This window comes from Pyrgilauda ruficollis, unplaced genomic scaffold, assembly GCF_017590135.1.
Source record: "Pyrgilauda ruficollis isolate IOZ18807 unplaced genomic scaffold, ASM1759013v1 scaffold155, whole genome shotgun sequence".
NCBI lineage: Eukaryota > Metazoa > Chordata > Aves > Passeriformes > Passeridae > Pyrgilauda > Pyrgilauda ruficollis.
This window is the reverse complement of record NW_024514210.1, coordinates 345,168-368,158: the sequence shown is the minus strand read 5'-3', so window position 1 is coordinate 368,158 and position 22,991 is coordinate 345,168. Positions and strand designations below refer to the sequence as shown.

The 22,991-nt window shown below is 57.8% G+C and overlaps 1 protein-coding gene across 1 annotated transcript; it reads right to left on the bottom strand.

The window, feature by feature from the left end:
• Nucleotides 1-4,577: 4,577 nt before the first annotated feature.
• On the bottom strand, nt 4,578-22,900 carry ARID3C (AT-rich interaction domain 3C). Its single transcript, XM_041461842.1, has 8 exons — nt 22,862-22,900; nt 22,014-22,259; nt 10,470-10,542; nt 6,813-6,996; nt 6,363-6,607; nt 5,805-6,074; nt 5,534-5,623; nt 4,578-4,720 (listed from the first exon to the last, which is right to left on the bottom strand). The coding sequence occupies exons 1-8, from the start codon at nt 22,898-22,900 to the stop codon at nt 4,578-4,580; spliced, it is 1,290 nt and encodes a 429-aa protein (XP_041317776.1).
• Between the last annotated feature and the right edge of the window lie 91 nt (nt 22,901-22,991).

Below are 22,991 nucleotides of genomic sequence, written 5' to 3'. Positions count from 1 at the left end.
CGCCCCGGCGGTTGCCATGGCAGCGCGTTGCTAAGGCCCGCGGTTGCCATGGGGACGGGAGTGGAGGCCGCGTCTGGCGGAGCCGAGCCCCGCTCCCAGGACGCGGCGCGGTCGATGGCGATTTGCACTGCAGAGGGAGGCGAGCAGCCCTCCCGCCGCCTGGGAGGGCAGTCGATGGCCTCTTCATTCCTGCGTGGTCCTCCAGGAAAGAGGCGCTCGGATGTATTAAAAGGAATTGATATAGCGATCCGTGTGGATGCAGGCCCTTTGAAATCCGGGAGGCTGCCGCTGGCTTTCCCCCAGGCCTCTGTCTGCCCGTGTTCACCTTTCTGTTATCGACTGCCACAGGTGACGCTCGCGAAGAAGAGAAGCACTAATGAATGGTGCAGCCAGCCCCAGCCGCGCCACTGCCTTCAGCTGGCACTCACAATTACATGGATTTCTGACAGGATGAAATTAATTGATAGTAGCAGCATCTGCCACAGAAAAAGTCCAGAGGGTTTCCCAGCTGCAGAGCAAAACGTATGCTAGGGAAGACTGTGGCCAGCAGGTCAAGGAAGGTGATCCTGCCCCTCTGCTCAGCCCTGGTGAGGCGCATCTGGAGTCCTCTGTCCCCTTCTGGGCTCCTCAGCACAAGGAAATCAAGGAGCTACTGGAGAGGGTCCAGCAGAGGCCACAAGGATGATCTGGGGTCTGGAGCATCTCTCTTCTGAGGAGAGATTGCTGGAGATGGGCCTGTTCAGTCTGGAGAAAAGACTGAGGGGATTCCCTAAATGCATATGAATATATCAAAGGCTGGTGTCAGAGGGGATGGTGCCAGGCTGCTTCCAGTGGTGCCCTGTGACAGGATGAGGAGCAAAAGCCATAAGCTAAAACAGAAGGAAAGTCTTCATTATGCTGAGGGTGGCAGAGCACTGAACAGCTGCCCAGGGAGGCTGTAGAGTTTGCCCCTCCGGAGACACCCAAACCCCAGCTGGATGTGCTCCCGTGTCACCTATTCCAGGTGGCCCTGCCTCGGCAGGGGGGTTGCGCTGGGTGATCTCCGGGGGTCCCTTCCTGCCCTGATGATTCTGTGAATTTTTTAAAGCACATTCTGATGTCATTCTCTGTATCCCAGGGCTCAGCCCTGTCATGTACAAACGACTTCAGCAGTGCCAGGATGAACATGGGCCTGGGTGTTGCACTGCCATAGCCCAGGCACCAGGAAACACCAAGTCAAAGCTCCAGGCTACTCTTTAGATAACAACCATCAGCTAACAGCAGGTATTTTGCTAACACCATTGGTAATATGGGCTGCATGGCTTTGGGGAACCCTCCTATTGCCCTCTGATGAAAGCCAAACCCCACAGGCCCTGAAAAATCGTTGTCCTTACAGGTACATTCCTACTGAGCATTGTGCATGCCTACCAGGATGCAGGAGGGAGCTGTGGGGTGGCCCAGTGCCCTGACAGCACTTACGCCTCCCCCCAAATCACCTGCAGGAGCTGTGCAGAGCACTCAGGCAGCAGGAGAAGGCTGAGGCTTCGTGTGCGCTGCCTTTTCTTCCCAGGGATCGATAACTGGGATCTTCAGAGGGCAAAGAGCTGAGCTTTGTTCCACAAAGGCAACAAATAGAAATGGCTTCATTAGCAGCAGCGCCCGGGGGCTGCAGACGGGGCCAGGGGCTGCAGGGGGCCCAGGGGCTGTGCACACAGCCATGGCCTGTGCTTAGAGGGTACCAGCTCTAGCATGGCCTCGGCCCAGCACGATGGGCGATGCCCCAAACACACAAATGCCTGTACTAGAGGGTCTCAGACCACCCAGTACCTTAAGCTGAGAAACTCAGGCAGTCCTGGGCCTCAAGAACTGGGGGATTTTGGGACTGTCCCTATCCACCTTTTAGAGTTCCATCCCAATTGCAAGCCTTGGAACGGAGCTGCAGCTACCGCACTGATTGCCCACAGCCCAGCACATGGAGCCTGCTCCCTGCTCCTTGGGAATGAGAGCAGGCCTTTGACCACATCCCCATCCCTGGAGCCTGCAGGAGCACACTGATTCAACCACTTGCTCCCGGCCCAGTGCTGCAGCTGGATTCAGTGTTCTATTGGCTGGGCTGCATTGTCCCCTCATCCTCTACCTTCTCTCTCCTGCTCAATTACAGTCCCTGCAGGACATGAGGAAGCAGGCATCAATCACGGCTGGTTACTCAGGTGACAGCAGCTGTGTCCCCAAGCTCCCCAGGGAGCACGGAAACACACATCACCCTCTGAGCTTGGTAATGAGTGGGGATGCGGGCCCACATGTGCCCTGCTGGCTCCCTGGGGCTGCGGTGCTCGATGAGCTGTGGCCAGCACTTCACAGCAGTGCAAAGGGACACGACACCCCAATTAAGACTGCATCAATCCCCCTCCAGCTCTGCTTGGTGCACTCACAAACAACCTCCCCCCACACACACGCATGCACACACCCCTTGTTCATGAACCTTCCTCCATCCCCGGTGGCCAGAACACAGGGGAGGGCCCGCCAGACCACCGGTCCTCTGCAGGGGTTCTGTGTCACCCCTATGCCCTCAACACGTTTCCAGCGTGACATCCCCATCCTCCGTGTCATCCCCGTGTCCCGAGACTGGTCAGGGCGGGCGGCGGTGCTGCAGCACCCTGGACAGCGACACCGCCTCCCGGGTGGGCTCAGGGGTCCGGGCTGGGGGTGTCCCCTTGCCCTGGGAATGTCGGAGAGACTCTGCGTTGGGGCTGTTCCCAAGGGGCTGGGGCTGTTCCCGGAGGACTGGGGGCTGTCCTAGAGGGGCTGAGTTGGGGCTGTACCTGAGGAACTGCGGTCCCCGGGAAGCTGTGTGTTCCCAGGGGCCCGAGTCTGGCCTCAGCGGGGGACCCAAACAGGAGTTTCTGTCCCCTTGGGTGCCAGGGACCTGTCTTCTTGGTTGCCTCTGGCCGGAGTGTCTGTCCCCACGGGAGTCCCCTGTGCCTCTTCAAATGTACAGGTGGCTGCACACATGTGGAAGTCCACGTGTGAGCCTGAGTGTGACGGTCTGAGTGTACATTCCACTGAGTTTTACAAGTGAACACAAGTGACCACCCACATATATGTGTGCCTCCCAGCTCCACCATGTTCACCTGTGTCCTCTGAGGGCACTGCTCTGGTGCCAGGCTGGTGCATCACTGCTGGCATCTCGCCAGGTCCAACCTGACAGCCCCACGGACATGGTCTCAGCAGCTCCAGTGTCATGTTTCCTTTCCTGGCACAGGGCAGCCTAATGGGATCCCTACCCATGGGTGAACTGCCACAGGGGGCTCATGGGTGCAAGCCCCACAGCCTGGCTGGCACAGCTGGAATTGGTGCTCTGTCTGATCCAGCCCATGTCTGCGAGCCCTGGTGGCCACAGGGCACCTGTTTACAACTCAGAGTTCCCAGAAGCTGAGCTGGAGGCAAGCAAGAGGTGGGCTGTGAAACCTCAGGCCGCACAGATGGCACCCCAGGCTGTCGGGGTGTCCTGCACCTCCAAATTGAGCCCTGGAGCTCGGTGGGTGGCACCATGCCCTGCACACAACCCTCAGCAGCGGTTTGGTTCAGGAGCTTGTTTCCTTTAATAGATACACGGAGTGGCAGCTGCGGTGGGAGTGCGGGGAGCAGGCCAGCGCCGCCGAGCCCCGCGCTGAGGTAGAGGCGAGCATCGCTCCGCGCTCACCTGCTTTGGCACCCTGGGGCACGCGCGGGTGGAGGAGGCGCCCGCCCAGCCCCAACGAGGTAGTTCGGAGTGCCCTCTTCTCCCTGTCACCATCTGGAGACCCTGGCACCCAGGCAGTCTTTGGTAGTGGGGGGGCTCTGCTGGGCAACCCTGCCCTCCCACCACCACCAAGCCCCACCCCGACACAAACCCCCAACCCCAGCCACACCCCAATAAGCTTCACCCCCACCATTCCCACCAATATCCCCATTATTTGCCCCCCCGGGGTGATCCCCCTGAGCTGAGGACCTGGGGGCTGAGATGCCACCACCCTGGGTGGTGTCTCAGGGCAGGGACAGCAAGCCCAGGCAGCGCAGGAGGACTGGGTAGGGGCGTCTGCAGTGGGTAGGGGGTGCAGTATATTTATAGGGGCTGCAGCATATCGTGCCTGCAGTGTCTGCACGGAGGGTGTGTATGGAGAGGCAGTGTGGGCACCAGGGGTGTGTGCAGGGGATACAGTGTATGCATTGAGGCATGTACAGGGGCAGCAGTGCGTGCATCGAGGTGGGTTAGGGGCTGCAGGATGTAGGGGATGCAGCATGCAGGTCCTGGGGGTCCCCCAGGCATCAGGGCAGCAGGAGATGTATGGGAGAGTCACCTGGGGGTGGTGCCTTGGGAAGGAATGTGTGTGTGTGTGTGTGTGTGTGTGTGTGTGTCAGAGGGCACGCGTGGGGATAAGGGACAAAAGGGCCCGCGTGGGTGTTCACAGCCTTGCATGGACACAGCTCAGTATTGCAGCAAGAGGCACCTTTGGGTCCCCCATCCAATCCTGGTGGCCCAGCTGGGTCCCACAGCTCAGCCCCCCAGACTCTGTCTGGGCACCCCCAGCTGCTTTCAGGGTGGGGGCACATCTGCCTTACGGCGAGGTGCTAGCGGGAGTGTGGCTTTGAGAGGAGGCTGGGAGCAGGGGGTTTGGGGCAGGCATGGGGTTTGGACGGGTCTGGGTGCTCCCTCCACCAGGTGCCAGGGTGGCTGAGGGCCGGCGGGCGAACAGGACACCTGGGGGACAAGAACAAGCAGGTTAGGGCAAGGCCAGGGCTAGAGGATTGACTCACCTGGCTCCCAGCACCCAGGCTGGGGAGTGTGGGACCAAGACTCATGGGGGCTTCAGCCGCCTGTCATCACTTGTGGTGTCTCCCCCAACCCAGTCATCCTTGCCTGCGTGGGGCAGCTTGTGGGCACATTTGGCTGGAAGTCTCACATGAGGCTTAGCCATGACCTTTCCCGCTCATTAAATATTTAGGTTCTGAAGGTAAAGCCATTGATTTTAATTGTGGGGTGTCTCAGCAGGACAGGCATGGATCTGGGGGGCATGGGATGGGGATCTGGAGGGCATGGGCTGCTTATCCAGATTGGTGCACATTGGCACCCCAAAGGATCCTCTGCTCCACCGAAGCACCCCAACATCTTTCCCTGCACCATGCTCTGCAATCAGCCAAGCCCCACACCCAGCCAGAGACACTCTGGGCACACAAGCATTGGGCTGACCCCAAATCCAAGCCCTGCCTTCAGGACCCTCGGGTGTGGAATGACCTTAGGTGCAGGGTCACTTCTCAGCCAGAGTCTGTCCATTTGTCCATCTATTCACCCCCCACTTTAGCCCTTCATCGCTAGCACCTGCTTTGGGCCAATTTCCATCCTTGTCAACCCCCTCCTCCTCCTGCCCCCTCTCCCCAAGCCCTGCCACTTCATTACGATGGATTTTATAGTAAAGACATCAGATTGAAGGAAGGACTTGCTGGCCAGGCAGTGGCTATAAGTTATTGGATTTCCCGGCCGCAATTACACGGGCCAAGCGGCCCTTCTATTTACCTGTGTAGACAACTCCATTTATTTCTATTGACATGTTGATACTGCTAATGCTGTTGGTGGACAGGTTCAATGCGGTCTCCTGTCTGTCATCTGGGGAAAGGAAATACCAATATGAGTGTTAAGCGAAACAGAAACAAGAACCTGTCCAAGACAGATAAGCCAGGACGCAGTCCCTCTGGGCATCCATACTCCTCTCCAGTGGCTTGCTGCTGCTCCCACCCCGGGTGCCAGAGAGAGGGATGACCAAGGCTGAGGTGTTACATCTCTTTACCTCGGTTGGAGATCTTGATGTTCACAGGGAACTGGGAGGCCATGGCCAGGAGGTTGTGCTGAAGTGCGTGCTGCACCAGCCGCTGCTGCTCCTCCGCTGTCAGGGCCACCTTCTTCTCTGGGGGCTCCCCTGTCTCCAGCTTCTCCCGCAGCTGCTCCAGCACCGCTGCCTGTGAGGCAGCTGCTGCTTGGGCTGCTGTGAGATGGTGGCTGGCCAGTCCCACCGGGATAGCAATGCGCCCCGGCACTGATGCTGCCAGCATTCCGTCCTCTGCAATGAGCAAGAGAGCTCAGTGGGTCTCTCATCACCACCCCACCTCACCATCACCACTGGTGCCAACTTCACCCCACCAGCAATGGGACAGGGCAGGCCACCACTCCCAACATCTGGGCTTGGCCCTTCTCCAAAGCCAGGGAAAATACACGTTTCACTCTCTGAAAGGGACTAGAAGAACAACATTGCTCCTATTTTCCCAAAGCAAAAAGGGCAAGAGCAGACAGGGAAACATCCCTGCTGTGGAGCAGCATCCATCTCTGGGAAGATGGGATCCTCACCCACCTTTCTTAACGCTGTGCACTTGGCTGAGCTGGCCACAGCTGTGAGTGGAGATGCTAAGAGCTGGCAGAGGCATTTTGGGGGTGCCCAGCAGGGTTGGGGTGCTGGCTGGCGAGTAGTTGAAGAGTGCTGTGCCAAAAGTTTGCCTCCGCCCCTCCCGACGGTTGCTGTCGATGGCAGCTTGGAGCTCTCCGGGAGAGCTGAGCGCCCGCTTCTCACATTCGTAGGGATACAGGTACTTCATGTATCTGCACGGGGAGAGAGCCAGGGGAGATCCACAGTCATGCACCTCCCAGCCAGCCCCGTGCTGAGCAAAGAGCCCTTGGAAAGGAGAAGAGCTCTCTAACCACTTTTGTGGTCCCCATGTCAGACCCTCCCAGGGCTCTGGAACATCTGAGCCAGCGGGTGTCCCAGGAGAGGTGTCCCCCACCTGCCATGCTGCCAGGCACTCACTGTGTGCGGAGGGTGAAGGCAGCACTGGTGATGGAGGTAGGTAGATTGAGGCCCTTGGTGATCTCCCGCCAGATCTTCTTGTTGATGACTTCGACCAGGCCACCCTTGTCTGTCACCAGCTGGTACAGTGTGTACAGGTCCAGCACTTGCTTGGCCATGATGGGGATGCGGTTCACTGGTGTTCCTTCCGGAGGCACACAGGAGACAGAAGGGGCTGTGGGGGGCTGCCCACAGGGAACCTTTGTACCTGGGATCGCAGTCCCCAGCCTCCCCCCACTGCCACTGCAGCTACCCACAATGGGAGTCACATCTCTCCATGCGCAGGTGAGCACCCATGGGCACCTGGGTGCAGGTAGGACCCCAGGGTGCCTGGGAGAGTGGCACTGTGCCAAAAAGCAGGGGAGACCTCAGCATGCTGGCAGAGGGTCACCTTTGATGGAGCTGTCAGTGCAGCTGGGTATGCTCTCATCTGGGATATGGAGCCACAGTGGGATGGGCAAAGTATCGCTCCAGACACACTTAGGTAAGGTTGTCTCCCTACAATTCTCAGAGCTATCTGTACAGCACCAATCTATGAAATCTCTCAGAGCATCCTAGAATGATTTGCTCTGTAATGCTCTTTCAGAGCCCCATAAAGAGAGACTCCATCTACACTTTAAGAAGGGACCCATTCCTATAACCTTTCTGAAGAGGGATGACCCCCACAACCCTTCTGGGATGACTCACCCTACCATCTCTCTATGGAGAGGTTTTTTCTTCCAGCTCCAGACTCTTTCAAAGAGTTCCTGAAAAAACTCTTAACCCTACAGATGGCCCTGGAAGTTTCCTCTGCTTAAAGGACTTTAGTGCCCAGCTTCAAGAAACCTGACTCCAAATCCTCTTCAACAGCTCTCAGCAGAGACCCTGACCCTTGGTGCCCCACCATCAACCTCCTCTATGAGGCTATGGGGCAAGGGAACACGTGTTCACCAGGGTTCTGAGAGCCCAGTATAGATCACCATGGTTTCCATAGACACCAAGTATGGCTAAAAACCCTTCTCCACTTTCTTAGCACCCCCAAATAACCTCACAGCCTTGCTGTGCTCCATGCCTCCTTGGGACGACGGTGTGGGCATTTGCTGGAAGCTGGGCAGAGGAGGCACAAGCATCACATCCCGTCCCATCCTGTGCCATTCCACCCCATATTTATTCCTCCTGTGAGGTGGCGGGGCACAGGCAGTATTGGAAAGCCATCCATTTGGCCAAGGGAGGCTGTCACGACTGCGCTTCGCCCCTCAAACGAAGCCGTCATTCACCGCCATCCTCCAGCATCCCTAATTTATGGCCCTGATATTGGCTTGGCTTCTTCACATAAGCCTGAAAAATGAGCTCTTTTTATTCTTTTACTGAGTTCATTTAACTTTTTTTTTTGTGTGTGTCTGTGTTGTTCACCAGGTCGGGAAGGGGGAGAAGAGTTTATCCTCCTGGGAGAAAGGCAGAGATATTGACTTGACATCTGCTGTCAGCAGCTCACCAGCTCTGCTCAGGGCTGCTGGCACAAGACCCATCACCTCGCGGGGGCCAGTCTGAAGGTCCCCAAACAATGAGTTTTCAGGGTCTCAGCCCACACCCAATGGCCTATGGATTTCTCTTCTCTCCCATCTCTAGCCTTGGTGGCTTACGAAAGTGCCTCGCTAACCATTTCAGGGCTGTGCGGGGTGAGTGGCCAATGACTGTCCCACTGACAAAGGCACCTGTCTGCATCCCCACAGACCGAAGGGCACAAAGGCTCAGGGAGGTGATGCAGCCATCGTGGTGCTGCAATTAGCACCTGGACTGATTAATAGCCCCTTGTTATCAGCAGGGCACTCAGCCTGGGGGTGAAATGGGGGGAGGAGGGTACCCCAGTAAACAAATGCAGGAATAGCCCCCTTCTCTCCCTGATTACTGCCTTTGAGGTGCCACAGAAGCTGGGGCATGGCCATGAGCTGCCCCACTGCCTGTATCCCATTTCTGATGGTGGTGGTGGTGGTGGTATTACCTCCATGAGCCACCAGGGCCAGCTGTGCCCTTGTGCCATGGGGTGGCCTCAGAAGGTCTGCCCTCCCAACCCATTTTTCAGCCCTACAAATTTTCCACTCTGCTGACAAATGTCAGTGCTGATACTGTTCTGACAGACACAGGGGGGATGCAGTCCCTTTCAGGAGGGCTCACTCTGTGGACATCAAGTTCTCGGGTGCTGCTTCTTACCCAGCTCTTGATGACCCCTGGGATGCTGTCCTTGCCCCTCAACCCTTCTGTCCCCTTTCTCTTCGGTACCCCAGTCCAAAATCCCTGTGTCCTTCAAAAGGTTCATGCACACCAATCCCTGCACACCTGTACCTGTGCACCCACACCCTGCCTGCCCTCCCCAGAGGGATAGCACCCACTTTGGAGGGGAAGCAGGACAGAAGGGATGGAGGGCATAGGAGTGGGACATCCAGACACAGAGGGATGTGGAGCAGCACTGTCAGGGAAGCATTAGGCTCGCTCCCTCCTCCCCACACCAGCAGGCACTTACTTAATTAGCCCCGGCCCCAATAGCGAGGGAGTTAATTAGCTCTGGAGAGAGAGATAATGAAGCTGCAGAACAGCCCATGAATCTTGTAGCTGATGAATGCTGGAGGGCTGAGGCAGTGCTGATGCTCCCACTCGCTCCCCACAACTCTGCACCAGGGCCAGGGGCCACCCATGGGGCAGTACCCAGCCCATCCACAGCCTACAGCTGTCCCCAGCGGGAGCCCTCTGGCCGTGCCAGCCACTCACCACACACCCGTGACTGCAACAAGTTTGTGATGTCCCAGCCCAACCCAAAAGTCAATCTGTGCAGCCCCACAGCCAGGTGGGGACCCTCACCACGGCGACTGCCCCACTCTGCCCTCCCTCACCCCATGCACAGCCAGCCCCAAAGCTCCTGCACCCCCCTCAGCCTTTCCCCGTTAATTAGCTCGGCATTAACCTCTGCCTGGGGTTTACTGGCTATCGAACGGCTTGTTCATTAATCCACACACCAGCAAAAGGCTCTAATTAATACGGCCGGCCACACGCCCGCGCTCGGCAACTTTTAATTGTCGCAGGCCCGGCCGGGGAGGGCGAAGGTTAAAGCATTTATCGAGTCCCCGGGAGCCGGCTCGGCTCCCCATGCCGATAGCAAAGATTTCCGATGAGGATGGGTTGGCTGGTGAGCCCTTAACCCCTGGGTGCCCGGCGCTGCTCCCGCAAATTGTAGGCATCGCTGAGAGGTGCTGATGGTGGGCATCTTCACCAGGTGCTGCAAACAGGGAGCCCTAAAGGGCACTGCCAAGGGCATTCCCACCGGGCATCCCCAAGTCCTGAAAACTGCTAATGGGCATAATTAATGAGTGTTGCTAATGCTTGTCTCTAAGGGGTATGTTAATGGACATCCCCACCAGGTGTTTCCAGCGGGTATCCCTGCTGGGCATCGATAATGGGCACCGGATATCCTCAACAACAGCTGCCCGGCTTGCGGGAAGGTTCAGGGGGAGCACCACAGGACCTGCCTGAGGGATTTGCAGAGACCTGGAGCAGCTCAGAGCCTGAGAACAACACACCATGAGCCCCCCACCAGCAGCCGAGGCAGGGGTGGCAGTGGCACCCACCCCAGCCACCCACCTTTACCTCTCTTCTGCATGAAGCCAAAGAGGTCATCCAGGAACTCCTTGCGTTTCGGGTCCTCATCTAGTTCATAGAGCTGGAGGCAGGAGAGAGAGAGGGGTCAGTGCTTCCAGCACATGCAGGTGAGAATGGGGAGAGGAGCAGTGCCTGGGGCCGAACACTGCCTGTGCCAGAACCTGGCATCACCCCTCGCATCACCCCTGACCCCACTTGCCTGCTCTGGCAACAACAAGAGGCTCTCTGTGCACCACTAACAGAATCCCCTGACACATCCTCTGGCTGGGTATGGGCTCTCCCTGTGCCTCAGGTCTGCCATGGCCTCCCTACAGACCACTGACTATGTTGAATCTTTGCTGCAGAGACACTGGGTCTGTGCCTCGGTTTGTCCTGCCCCTCATCCTCTTAGATGCAAGAATCATAGCCCAGAGGCATCAGCAAACCTGAAGCCCCAGACAGGACCCTGGGATCAGGATCCTCAGCTCTGCTCTGGCACTGCTGAGTGCTGGTGTTCCCAAAGTCCCAGCATGGGATCAGCATCCTCATCAGCCCTCATTCCTCAGAGGGACACAGGCCCACCTGAACAGTGGGGGATGATCCCATCCTGGGGAAGGAAAAGTTGGCTCGACCATGCCACCAGGTACCATCAATGGAGCTGCAAGTACTGGGGCTGCCATTTGTCCAGGATTGCACAGCACAAATGTGGCTGTGAGGCTGCTTATGTGTGCTGGATGGTCTGGACACATGGACACAGCCTGAGCTGAGGGACAGCACTGGGGAGGCGAATGCAGCCCCTACACCAGGTACACCAAGTGCCGGCTCCCTGTGAAAGTCCGGGCTCGCCTGATTCCAGCACAGCGCCTGAGTGACCATGACAAATTGGAGCCTGCCAGATCGATGGCCCAGCAGTAAAAGTCAGAGCACATGAAGGAAAAATTAGCACCAATCGAAGACACTATAGACACCAATTCCTCCCAGCAAGCCCGGCAAGAATTTAAAGCCATTGAAAAGAAACAAAACTCAGCAGTCCAGAATGGATTTCCAAAACGTATACAAAGAAATGCAAGCTGGAAAACAAAGTCAGGCACAAAATAGAGTCGTTTAAAAAACAATTGTGCTGGGAAAGGCCGTTAAAAAACAATAGAAAGGGAGCACACCCCCGCTCCACACAGAACATCAGTCACCAGACAGATAAAGGGAGCTGTGCTTAAGGGTCGTCAGGCTGCAGGCACACCAGGCTGTGGGGAAGGGGGTGGATGCCATGGGGACACATGAATTCAGAGATACGTGAATGTAGGGATGTGGGTCTGCAGAGACTCAGGGCACACGGCGATGGGGTGATGCAGGGATGCAATGGGGGCATATGCATACAGGGACATGGGAATGCAGGGATGTGGAGTGTAAAGACTTTGGGGTCATGGAGATGTGGGATGTAGGGATGGGGGAATGTGGGGACCTGCAGGGATATGAGGATGCTTCTACAGACCCCACGGTTCCCACCACTGAACAGACACATCTAACACAGTCGCTTGTCTCAGGTGCCAGCTGCCTGTCCCTTGTCAGGGACAGATCGGTGCTAACTGCCTGTCCCTAACTTTGTCTAGGGGTGCAACTGCCAGACTCTCACCCTACCCATAGGTGCTGACTGCCTGGCTCCATGGAGCTCCTTCTGCACTGCTTCCCTGCTCTCTGGATCCCACTTACCTATCCCCTCCTTGCAGCTGGGTGCTCTTGGAGTGCCCTGACCCTTGCGTGCCAGTACTGTGTGCCTCTCCACTGCAGTGTTCCATGCCTCGCTCTGTGCCCCCTCCCCATCACCTGCTCTTTTCCAGGAGGTCCCTGAACCATTGATTACAGTAACTAGGTCAGGCTCTGAGCAGAGCTCCAGGAGGCTGCTTTGATTTCTGCCCCAGGAAGGCTGTGTCAGCCAGGCTTTGCCTGCATTTTCCTGCCTGGAAGGCCTCCACACGAAGTGCTTTGACATCCCCCTGACATCTGGCCTATCAAGGCAGGGGCAAATCTTCAGAATTGGCAACTACCACTCATCCCACTGCAAGGTGAAGCTGTGACCTTCCCGAGGGTCACCTAGGGGATGGGCTTCAGCACCCACACACCTCTGCCCTCTTGTGCCACTCTTGTTTCTCCTCCCATGGATGTAGGCAGGATCCCACCTAGAGTGGGCTGCTACTGACTCCAGCCCCCAAAACAGGTGTGACCTCCAAGGGCCAGGTTCTATTTTTCCACTGTTTATTAACCTCTAACCTTTTATCTGTGGGGCACTGAGATGCAAAAACATATTACATCAAACGGGGAGCAAAGGTCAGCTTTTAAGTGGAGATGAGAGCGGAGCTGAGTAACTGGGGACAAGCCGGCATGGCCCCTGGGTATGCCCTGGGATGCACGGGCTGTTCCACGAGATTTGGGGATGCCCAGGCTGGAGAAGAGGTCTCTTGGGTCACACACAGTCACTGTGCAGGGACACATGCTTCACCTGGGTGTGCATAACCCCACATGGGCTGCCACAATCCCACGTGGGGGTGCACAAGCCCATGTGAGCATATACAACCCTACACAGGCATGAACAATACACCTGGGTTTGCACAACCCCACAAGCGTGCACATCCCTGTGTGGGTCCACAGAACCCCATAACCCACACAACCCCCTCGTGGGCATTGCACAGCTCCACAGAAACAGAGGCACAACCCTGTACAGGGACACTGATCCCCCTAGTGCCACAGAGAAGGTGGAATGGGCATGTACAATACTGCACAGCCTTGCATGGTGTGCACGTAGAACATCACAGGAGCATGCAAAGCCTGTGATGCACATGCACACACAACCCACAGGGGCACAAATCCCTACAGGCACACACAGCCACGCCTGGAAGTGCACAGCCTCCCACGGGCATGCACAGCAGTCTGGTGTGTGCCCAGACTTCCATGGGCACGCATCAGACTGCAGGAGCATCCACAACCCCATACATACATCATGGGCACGCACTCCGAATGTGCATGCACAACCTCAGATGGAACATGCACACTGCTGTATGTGCACCCACAACCCAAGATGGAACACACAACACCAGACAGGCATTCACAACCCCATGTATACATGCACAATTCTGGGCACGCACTCACAACCCCGGAGGGGCATGTACAACTCCAGAACAGAACACACAACTCATAAATAGGCATGCACAACCCTGACAGGCACACATAAATCCCAGCTGGGCATGAACAGCCCCAAATGGGCAAACAGATCCCCATACATGCGTGCACAACCCCAAACAGACATGCACAACTCCAAATATGCACGCACAAACCCTGTACATGCATCCACAATGCCAGATGGGCACACAGAGCCTGAAACAGGAACACAGAACTCCAGAAGGGGATGTACAGTCCCACACATGCATTCACAACCCCAGACAGGCATTCCATGTGGATGGGCACCCCTGACTTCACAGGGCACATGCTACCCCAGAGCATCCCCTGCCATGCACCTTGGAGCAGTGGTCTGAGCCTTGCTCAGGGGCAGTTGTGCAACACAGCCAGCGGCTCCTGCTTGTGGTGACCTATGAGCAAGGACCCTTTTAATCGTGTTTGTATTGATATAATTAGTAACTCATTTAACACCATCGATGTAACTATATTCCTCTATAAACGGAAGTATTAAACTGTCAAGCCCCGGGATCAATATCCCACCACTGTGCAGCACAGCCCTGCTCCGCCAGCCTCGGGGACCTGTCTATGCTTGGCCACCCCACTGGCCTTGTAACCCCAGCAGCACCCCACCTCCTCCTGGCACTGCTGGCCTGGGTGCTTGTGCAGGACTAGCTCAGTGTGTCCTCATCCCACACCCCATGCTGGGTGCAGCTCTGGGACCTGCTCCCTCCTGTCATCCCATTGCCATGGTGACATCTATACTCCTTAAGGGATGGGGAAAGGGGGCTTGTCAGGCAGGTTAAAGGTCAGTGGGTCGAACATGCTTTATTAACAGGATGTGAATAGGCCTTGTGCTTCCTCCTCTTCCTCCTCCCCACGATTAAGTAACATTGTTAACACCACTCATTCGCCCAGGACATTACTTTCCTGGAGCCAGGAGGGCTTCTAGAGATGAAGCTTGGGTCCCTGAGACCCCTTAGGCTAGCTGACACACTAGACAGAGGAAGGATGTGATGAGGTGCTAAGCAACCCACCAGGCACTTCAGCTTGCTCTTGTCTGGTGAGTCCCCACACAGTCCCCCCTGGGCCCTGCTGCCAAGAGAAGTGATCTCAGTGGGACCCCCACAGTCCCTGCTCAGCTGCCACCGCCTGCTGGCAGCGAGGGCTCAGATCAGCAGCCAGGATTTAATCCACTTAATATGAGCTGTATCGATCCTAGACCCTGCTCAGCTCCCCCCCGCCATGCAAACCCCCCAATCCTGAGCTGCTTAATATCCCCACATTGATTAGCCACTCTGCTAATTTTTCCATCTGGCCAGTGTTCACGCAGCACGCCCAGGTAATGCTCACCTCCCTGCACCCCCCAGCCACACACCACGGGTGGCTGACTGCTGATGCACTGTTTTGGAGTCACTGCACCACTTCGGAGCTCGACTGCTGCCTCTGAGATTCTTCCCGAGGAAGATGGTTGGTGCACAACCAAGCACTCAGGCACTGGTGTGTCCTGCCCTGTGCCCTGCTGGCATGCCTCAGTTTACCCTGCAGATAATCACAGGATCTGGCCATTCCCAGCTGAGGCACAGCCCTGAGCACACTGGGGTTCAGGGATATCCACAGTTAAGAGTCTTCCCTGCCACGGGGCACACACAACAAACTAAGGGTTTGCAGGTCCCTCCCCCATCCCCATTGCCAGAGCTGGGGGGCAGTTCACTCCCCGCCAGGCACAAACCACCCCCTGACCTTGCAAGCCACCACTTGCCTCTTCCACCAGTTGTTAATAAGTTAATGGTTACGGGACGGCTTTGCTGGGACGGCCGGCTGCATTCGAAGGCAGTGCTGGCTCGTGGGGGCACACTGCTCCCCTGACCCCACAGCCCTGAGGGGTGTGGGGTGCTCACTCATCCCAACACCACCAACCTCAGCAGTCACCCCACTAGCGTGGCCGGACACCTCTGTCTGGGGACCTCTCCCAGCGCTGCGTTTCCCCCTCAAAGCCTTTCATCATGCTTAATATTTAACGGCGCTTTATAGAGCAGGCAGGTTTAATCAGCGCTGATAATGCAGCAGATCCGGCAGGTCATTAAAACCCCCCTTCCCGCCGCAGCCGCTCCCGGGAGGGCTGCCTGCTGCAAACATTAACCCGGCCCCGCGCAGGGTTGGCTGGCAAGCGCTGGCCTTGGGACAGCAGCCCCCCACCCACAGCCCGGCCCCGCCGAGACGTGGGGCGCTCACAGGGTCCCCAGCCTTCTGCTTAACGCTCTCCGCAGGAGGGGAAACTGAGGCAGGGAGTGCTGGCATGGGTCCCCAGCCTTCTGCTTAACGCTCTCCGCAGGAGGGGAAACTGAGGCAGGGAGTGCTGGCATGGCTCCCCCACAGGCTGGAGCCAGAGGAAACACGGTGCCCATGGCTGGGTGGTGCCACCATGGGCACCGTTCGTGGCCCCTTGTCCCGTCTGCGGCACGGGGGAGGCAGTCCCGGCTCCCGGCGAACGCGCGTCCCCCGCGATCAGCCCCTTGCTACTCGTTCATGGCTGAGCAGGCAGGGAGTCAATGAGCGGATTTGCTCGGGTTAACCTCCCTGACCCATCGGCGCTTGCTACGCCACTGCCTCCCCCTCCATCCTTGCTTTCCTCTCCTTGTCTGCCTCCCCCTCCATTCTTGTCCCCCCCGCCCCTGCTCCTGATCCCTCCCTGGGTGACTGAAGTCGTGAGACACTCTTCCCCTTCAATCCCTTACTAGGTGACTGGAGCCATGGCACCCTGTCCATGACCAGCACCAGCCCAGGTGTCCCCAAGGGACACACACACACACCCCCATGGTACTTGTATGGGTGAGCACACAGGGCGTGCTCTAGCACACATCAGGTCTGTGCACACACACACCTGGGGGGCTGTGTGCATACCTGGGATGTGCATGGGCTGTTCAGTCCCCCTCCCCACCATGCACCTCTGGCCCAATCCCCTTCCTGCAACTTCTTTGATGGGACAATGCAGAAGGAAAGGTTGGTGGCCACCCCAAACCACACCGTGAAAGCAACCCCAGCCCCCACCTTAGCTACTGGAAGAGCTGTGTGCCTGAGCAGAAACAGCATCTGGGACTGGCTCTCACTCATGCCTTCCCAGAGACATGGGACATAAGCTCTGGATCCATGACAGACAGAGCTTCACCAAGAGAGGCATCTCCAGAGGGTGCCCTATGCCCCAGGAGCAGGCTTCCAGAGCCCCCGTGGGGATCTGCTCACCCCCTGCACATTCATGCGTACTGCAGCTCGCTCTGCAGATGCACACACATGTGCATGCTCTCCTTGTGCACCTTCACCCTGGACAAACAGCCCCAGCACGCACACTCACACAGCCCCTGTATGTGCTCCCTCTCTGCACAGACCCTGTCCACACTTATGCATCCCTACACAATCTTCACATACACACACAATCCTTGTGCACATCCATCCATCCATCCCCTTGAGACCAGAGTCCACCACCCGAAATCCAATCTCCCTGCTGCAGACCTGCCCAGCTGCCTGGCAGCACAGGAGATTTACCTCCATTATTAACCCAATTAGTGGATTACTGGAGACCCAAGTTGATGAGGGGATGCATCCTCCCCAAATACTCAAATGGCATCTGATTTCAGGGAATTAGCTGGGGAGGGAGCTGGAAGCAGCCTCAGTGTGAGCTCCTGATGGTGCTCCTCTCCGCTCCACAGTGAGGGTAATCTCACACCCACAACTAGTTTTTACACCTCCTCTTTGGAGCCCCATTCCCAAACCCTTTGGACCCCCGTCTGGAAGATAGTGTTGTGGCAGCTTATGAGGCTCTGTTAGCATCCCACAGACTCCAGTAGGGCCAGGAAGTGCCCTGGGGGCAGCAATGGGAGCAGGTGACTGGCACTACCAGGAGTGCTCAGCACTGTGGGCTGGGCAAGAGGCAGACTTGGAGGGGGCTTAGCTCTCAAACCTTGCCTCAAGCACCCGTGGGTCCATGCAATTCAAGATTGTGACACTGGCACGGGCATGCAGATGCCTAAACACACTGGGACACCCCATGTGTGCCTGTACATGCACACGGGTGTGTTCAGACTCGTGTGGGCACACACACACACTGCCATACACACACCCACAGCCACACGGATCCATGAACACCTGCATGCTCATATGGACCCATAAACACATTCCAGCACTTCCATGGGTTCACACACACTCTGCATGCTCCCGTGCATTCATACAGACACACAGGGTCTCCCAAGGATTGCTACACACAGGGGCTACACTCAGGTGGGTCCACATACACCCATGTACCCCCACATTTACATGTGTATTTATACAGATGCACACACTCAGGTTGGTCTGTGAGCACACACCCCCCCAGAACACCTCTGTTTGTCCTTCCAGCCACACTTCAGCAGCCCCCCTGTCCCATCCTGTGCCCTCCACTGCTGCTGGGTTGCCAGAGCTGGAGGAGCTCCTGGCTGCCCTGGAGCTCCAGGGACTGGTACACTGACCCTTGCTGCTGATGCCACCTCCCCACTGCAGGTGGTCCCAGATTAGGGGCACAGCTCTGCTCACAGGTTTGCTGGAGAAAGGCCTCCAGGCACACAGGGATAGGGGCAAACACACTGTGTCCATTTCTCCCTCCCTGACTCTGCAGTGTAAACAGAGACCCTCTAATTTCGCCCTGGGAGCCCTTGCTCCTGCCCTTAGGTTGAAGATGCACTGATGGTGAAGAGGGGGCTGTGGCATGGAGACCACTGCCCTCTCCTCAGAGTCCCCCTCTTCAGCCACCTCCATTCTCTGAACATTCCTGACTCTTATTTCCTCCATCCCCAGTGACAACACCATAGGAGAAAGCAATGGGGACAGAGGTATGAGGATGCACACCACTCATTTTGGGATGATCCTCTGTGGCACAAGAAGGTCTTTGTCTACAGGGACACACACACCTCCAGGCTCTGAGATGCGAGTGCACACATCACAGCTGGCAAGTCCTCCCTAAATGCACCTTAAGGACAGGTGGGTGGGTGCAAGAGGCAACTCCTGGCATCAGGGACAGGCAAGGCAGGAGGAACAGCCACTCCAGGGTTAGGCTGAGGATAATGGCAAACAGCTGCTGGCAAAACCAGCCACCCCCAAATTAACCACTGAGGCTACCAGGCACCCTGGAGCTCCTAAAGGGCTGGCTGGGGCTCAGCCCCTGCCTCCCTGAGAAGGGAGGAAGGAGCTTCAGATCAGGATCCTGATCCCCCCAGTCACACATGGCTGCAAACATGCCAGAGGGGCCCTGGCAGGGAGGGCATCCTCCTGCCAGCAAACACTCTGCTAACAGAGAGCTGGATGCAAAGCCCAGATGTTTGAGTCCCTCCCACCCCAGGGAATGGAGAAGAAAGCCCTGGGTTCTGGTGCTGTTCTTCTATCACTTGGAGGAAACCAGTGCACCCATCCCTGTCTATATGCATGGTTTTCCTAGGGGGAAAGCTGAATTCATGGAGCTGAGCTTGGCACCAGAAACCCCAGGCTCTCACCCGTACCCTCCAAATCAAACATAATGCAGCACCACAGAATCAAAACCTGGAGGCATCCCAGCCCTTAGGGTTCATGGCTAATGCATAATCACACCCCACTTGGTGCCCCCCACCTCAGGGCTGGATCTGCCTGACAGGCCTGGGTGTGGAGACCTCCCAGACCTTTGCCCAGGTCTCTACCCATGTGTTCTTATCAATGTACATAAACCGGTGCCGGGGGCTGATGCAAGAGGCAGGGGTGAGGGGGTCTCTCAGCCTTGTAACACTATAGCAGCCCTCCCAGTCAGAGCAAAGGTCTCACCAGCCCCCCCTCCCCAAACCAGCACCTCCGGAAGCATATAAAACTACAGCATACATGTGGGATATTTCCCCCAAAAGCTCCTCCATGCAAAGCAGCATTTGCCTGTTAACCCTGTGGGCTTTGCCACAACCACCTCCTCCTCTGCTCCCATTTTTAGCACCACTGTGCTGTGTGGAAACCCTTCCCCAGCTGGTCCTGCACCAACCTTCCACCCCATCCCCATCAAGGCATCCTCCCCAGTGCAAAGAGATGGGCAAGTCTCTCTCTGCCCACTTTCTGCAAAACAGCCTGGATTTGGTGGTCTCTGTTCACTTAACTGTGCCCCCAGTCCAGAAGGATGAGAGCAGGGACAAACCCTGAATCCTACCCTGGATGATGGCATGACGGTTTGGGCAGTTTCAAGCAGGGAGTCCTGGTGGAAAATACAGTTCTGGCTACCACAAGGATCTCTCTCCACCTCGAGGGCCCTTACAACCACACTGCCACTGCCCCAGAACTTTCCAGCAGACACATACTGCCCCTCCATCTCGCCCACAGCATCACAGCCCAACCCCTGGGAAACCTTCAAAAGCTGAAGCACAGCCACCCTCCCCACTTAGAGTGGAGAACCTGTTCCCCAGGCTGGGTGAGCCACAGCCCTGCAGCCTGGGGAGGATCCAGCAGGGACATGTCCCTCCCAGGCAGGGGTATGTCCCCTCCTGCATGATCTCAGGGGAGAGACAGGAGTGACAGCCGTCCTGCAGACCCCAAAGCAAGCTGGCACTGCAGCCTGTTCCAAACTGCAGAAGGACATCCTGTTGTTCCCTGGGCTGGCTGGGACACACCACAAGGTGGGAGACACAGGCGAGGGGTCCATCACTTTTCCAATCAGGGTTGAAAAAACCCAAAGAGAAATGAGCCAGCTCTCACCCTGGGAAGCCGTGGCAGGATTTATCCTGCACCCCAACCTCTCCTGTCATCCCTCTCCCACTATTCACAACATTCCTGCTCTGCACAAGCAGCACGGGCAGCCCCAGACAGGGGCAGGGCGGGAGGCTGAAGGACGAGAAATGCCGGGGATGCTTTCCTAGCCGCCCTGGGAGGGAGGAGCTGCTTCCCACCTCCCGGCTGACCCCAGGAACCGGACAGTCAGCCTTTTTCTGTGCAGCGGGGCGTAATGTAACACTTCCCGGACGAGCTGTTTGGCCTGTGCAGTGCACCCACCCTGGCCCTTCCCGTGCTGCTTCAAGGCAGTGTCAGGCGCTGGCAGCATCCCTGGGCGCAGCCGGGAGGCATGTGCTGCCCGTGCCCTGTCTGCCCCTCTACCTGCTGCCTTGTAGGCAGGGGATGAGCCCCGGCCCCCCAAAATAACGTGTTGAGCAATTTGAAACAGAAAAGGCAGCAGCCCGCCCCCACAGCAGCAAAAAGTTTGGGTTCCTGTTGCTGTTCTCTTGCCCTCCTGCCAGAACTGGATGAGATCGAAGTGCCCTCGTCCTCCTGTCCCTGAGCAGTACCGTCCTAAAAAGCCACACAACAGCTGTTTGGGGACATCTCTGTCTGTTCTAGCCCCATACCACATTTTCCCTGTCACCCACTATGCCTCTCTCTCCCGCACAAGGAAGCTGAGTGCACAGGGAGCAACAAACCTGCCCTGGCGCTGTGCACTCCATGCCCACACCCTTGAATGCAGAGGCACCCGCTGTGTGCAAACCAGAGCTTGCACAACACGGCTCAGATGAGATCCACATGCACTAAATACAGGGAGACTTTTCTTCCATCCTTTACATGAGCTTCTGAAGCCCTTTCCCCATGTTCTCCGCACAAAAGGATCTCCCCTACACTCACCAGGAATGAGGGGACAGGGTGTATGTGCGACTTCCTCCAGTACAAAGAAATCAGTGAGCTGCACTGACCAAGTGTAATACACCCTGGCCCTTCCAGAGACACAAGAACTCCGCTCCACAGCTCACCATCTCTTTGGGGTGACTAGACACCAGAGCCATTGCCCTTTTTCATCTCTGCAAAACCCCCGTGGACAGGGGTCAGCCTGTTTTACCCACTATAGAAAGCATCAGGATGGAGCACAGATCAGGGTGGGCACAGGGAGATGCCTGGACATTGGACACCCTATCATGATGCAGGGCCTGTGGACAGGCACAGGGGACACCGAGGAGGTGGGGTCATGAAGCAGGGCTGAAATGGGGTTTGGTAGCAGGGAAATAGGGAGCACATAAGATGATGACGATGCCTATAGGGTGGGACAGGGCTTGGGAAGAGGGGAAGTGAGGAGCATTTGGGGGTACCCATTTAGGGGAGGATGAGGTTTGGGGGCAGTGGGTGAGTACTGGTGGGGTTTCATTTAAGGTGGGATCGCAATAATGGGGATATGGGGGATGTCTACTCAGGGTGGGTCGGGGCTGGGGCGTGGTGTCGCCCAATTAGGGTGGGATGCAGAAAAGCTTTGGGAGCAGTGTGGAGCATAAGGGTTGTCCATTCAGGGAAAGCTGAACCCGAGTTTGGGGACCATGGGGGGGACACCGGGGATGCCTGCCAGGAGCAGCCGGTGCCGGCGCAGTGATGCCTCCTTACCTGCTTGAACTGCTCCTCGTAGGTCCACTCGTGGTGCGGTGGTGGCGGTGGGTCGCGGGGCTCCCCTTCTTCCTCCTCTTCCTCTTCCTCCTCCTCGTCGTCCTCCTCCTCCCCCGCAGCGGCGAGCGGCGGGCGCGCTGCCGCTGCAGGCTCTCCATCACCGCCGCCAAGCGCAGCCCCCCCGCCGCCCCCGGCCCCCGCGGCGGGGCGGCCGGCTGCGGGCACAGGGCACGGCCTCAGCGCTGCCTCCGGAGCCGGAGGAGGAGGAGGGAGGGGAGGAAGCATCCCCCACCCCAGCCGCTGTCCCCGCCGCTCCCGGGGGCCTTGCCCAAAAGTTGCCCGCAGAACCGTCGCCGTGCCGGGCGCGGCTCCCGCCACCGGAGGGGCTTCCTCCCTCGCCGGGACCCCCGGCACCCTGCCCCGCGGGGGACCCGGCTACCTCCGCTACCACATCCCCGCTCCTCCGGGGGACGCCGTCCCCGCTCCTACCGGACACGGGTCCGACCCGAGGAGCCTCCTTCCTCCATCCCGCTGGGGACCCATGTCGTGGCGGGACTCCCGCCCCAGTTCCACTGGGAACCGCGTCCTACCGAGGATCCCTTTCCTCCCCGGTCCCAACGGAGACATCCGCCCCGACGGGGAACCCTCTCCTACTGAGCCCGTCCCCGCCGGGGACCCCGTCCCGATCCCTCCGGAAGGTCTCACCGGGTGCCCCGTCCTCTCGGGACGCCCCTCCCGCTCCCACCGGGAACCCCGATCCCGCTCCCTGTCCAACGCGGGTGTCCCTGCCCCGCTCCCGCCATGCACCCCCGCGTCGCCGGAGCCCCTCCGGCCGCTCCGTCCCTCACCAGGGCGGGTTTGGCCGCCAGGCTGGGGTTTTCCACCATGCCGCCGGCTCCGAGCGCCGCCCGGGGCTCGCCCCGCCGTCCCGGGGGGCACGGCCGGCTGCTCCGCCCGGTCCCGGCCCCGGCCCGCCGC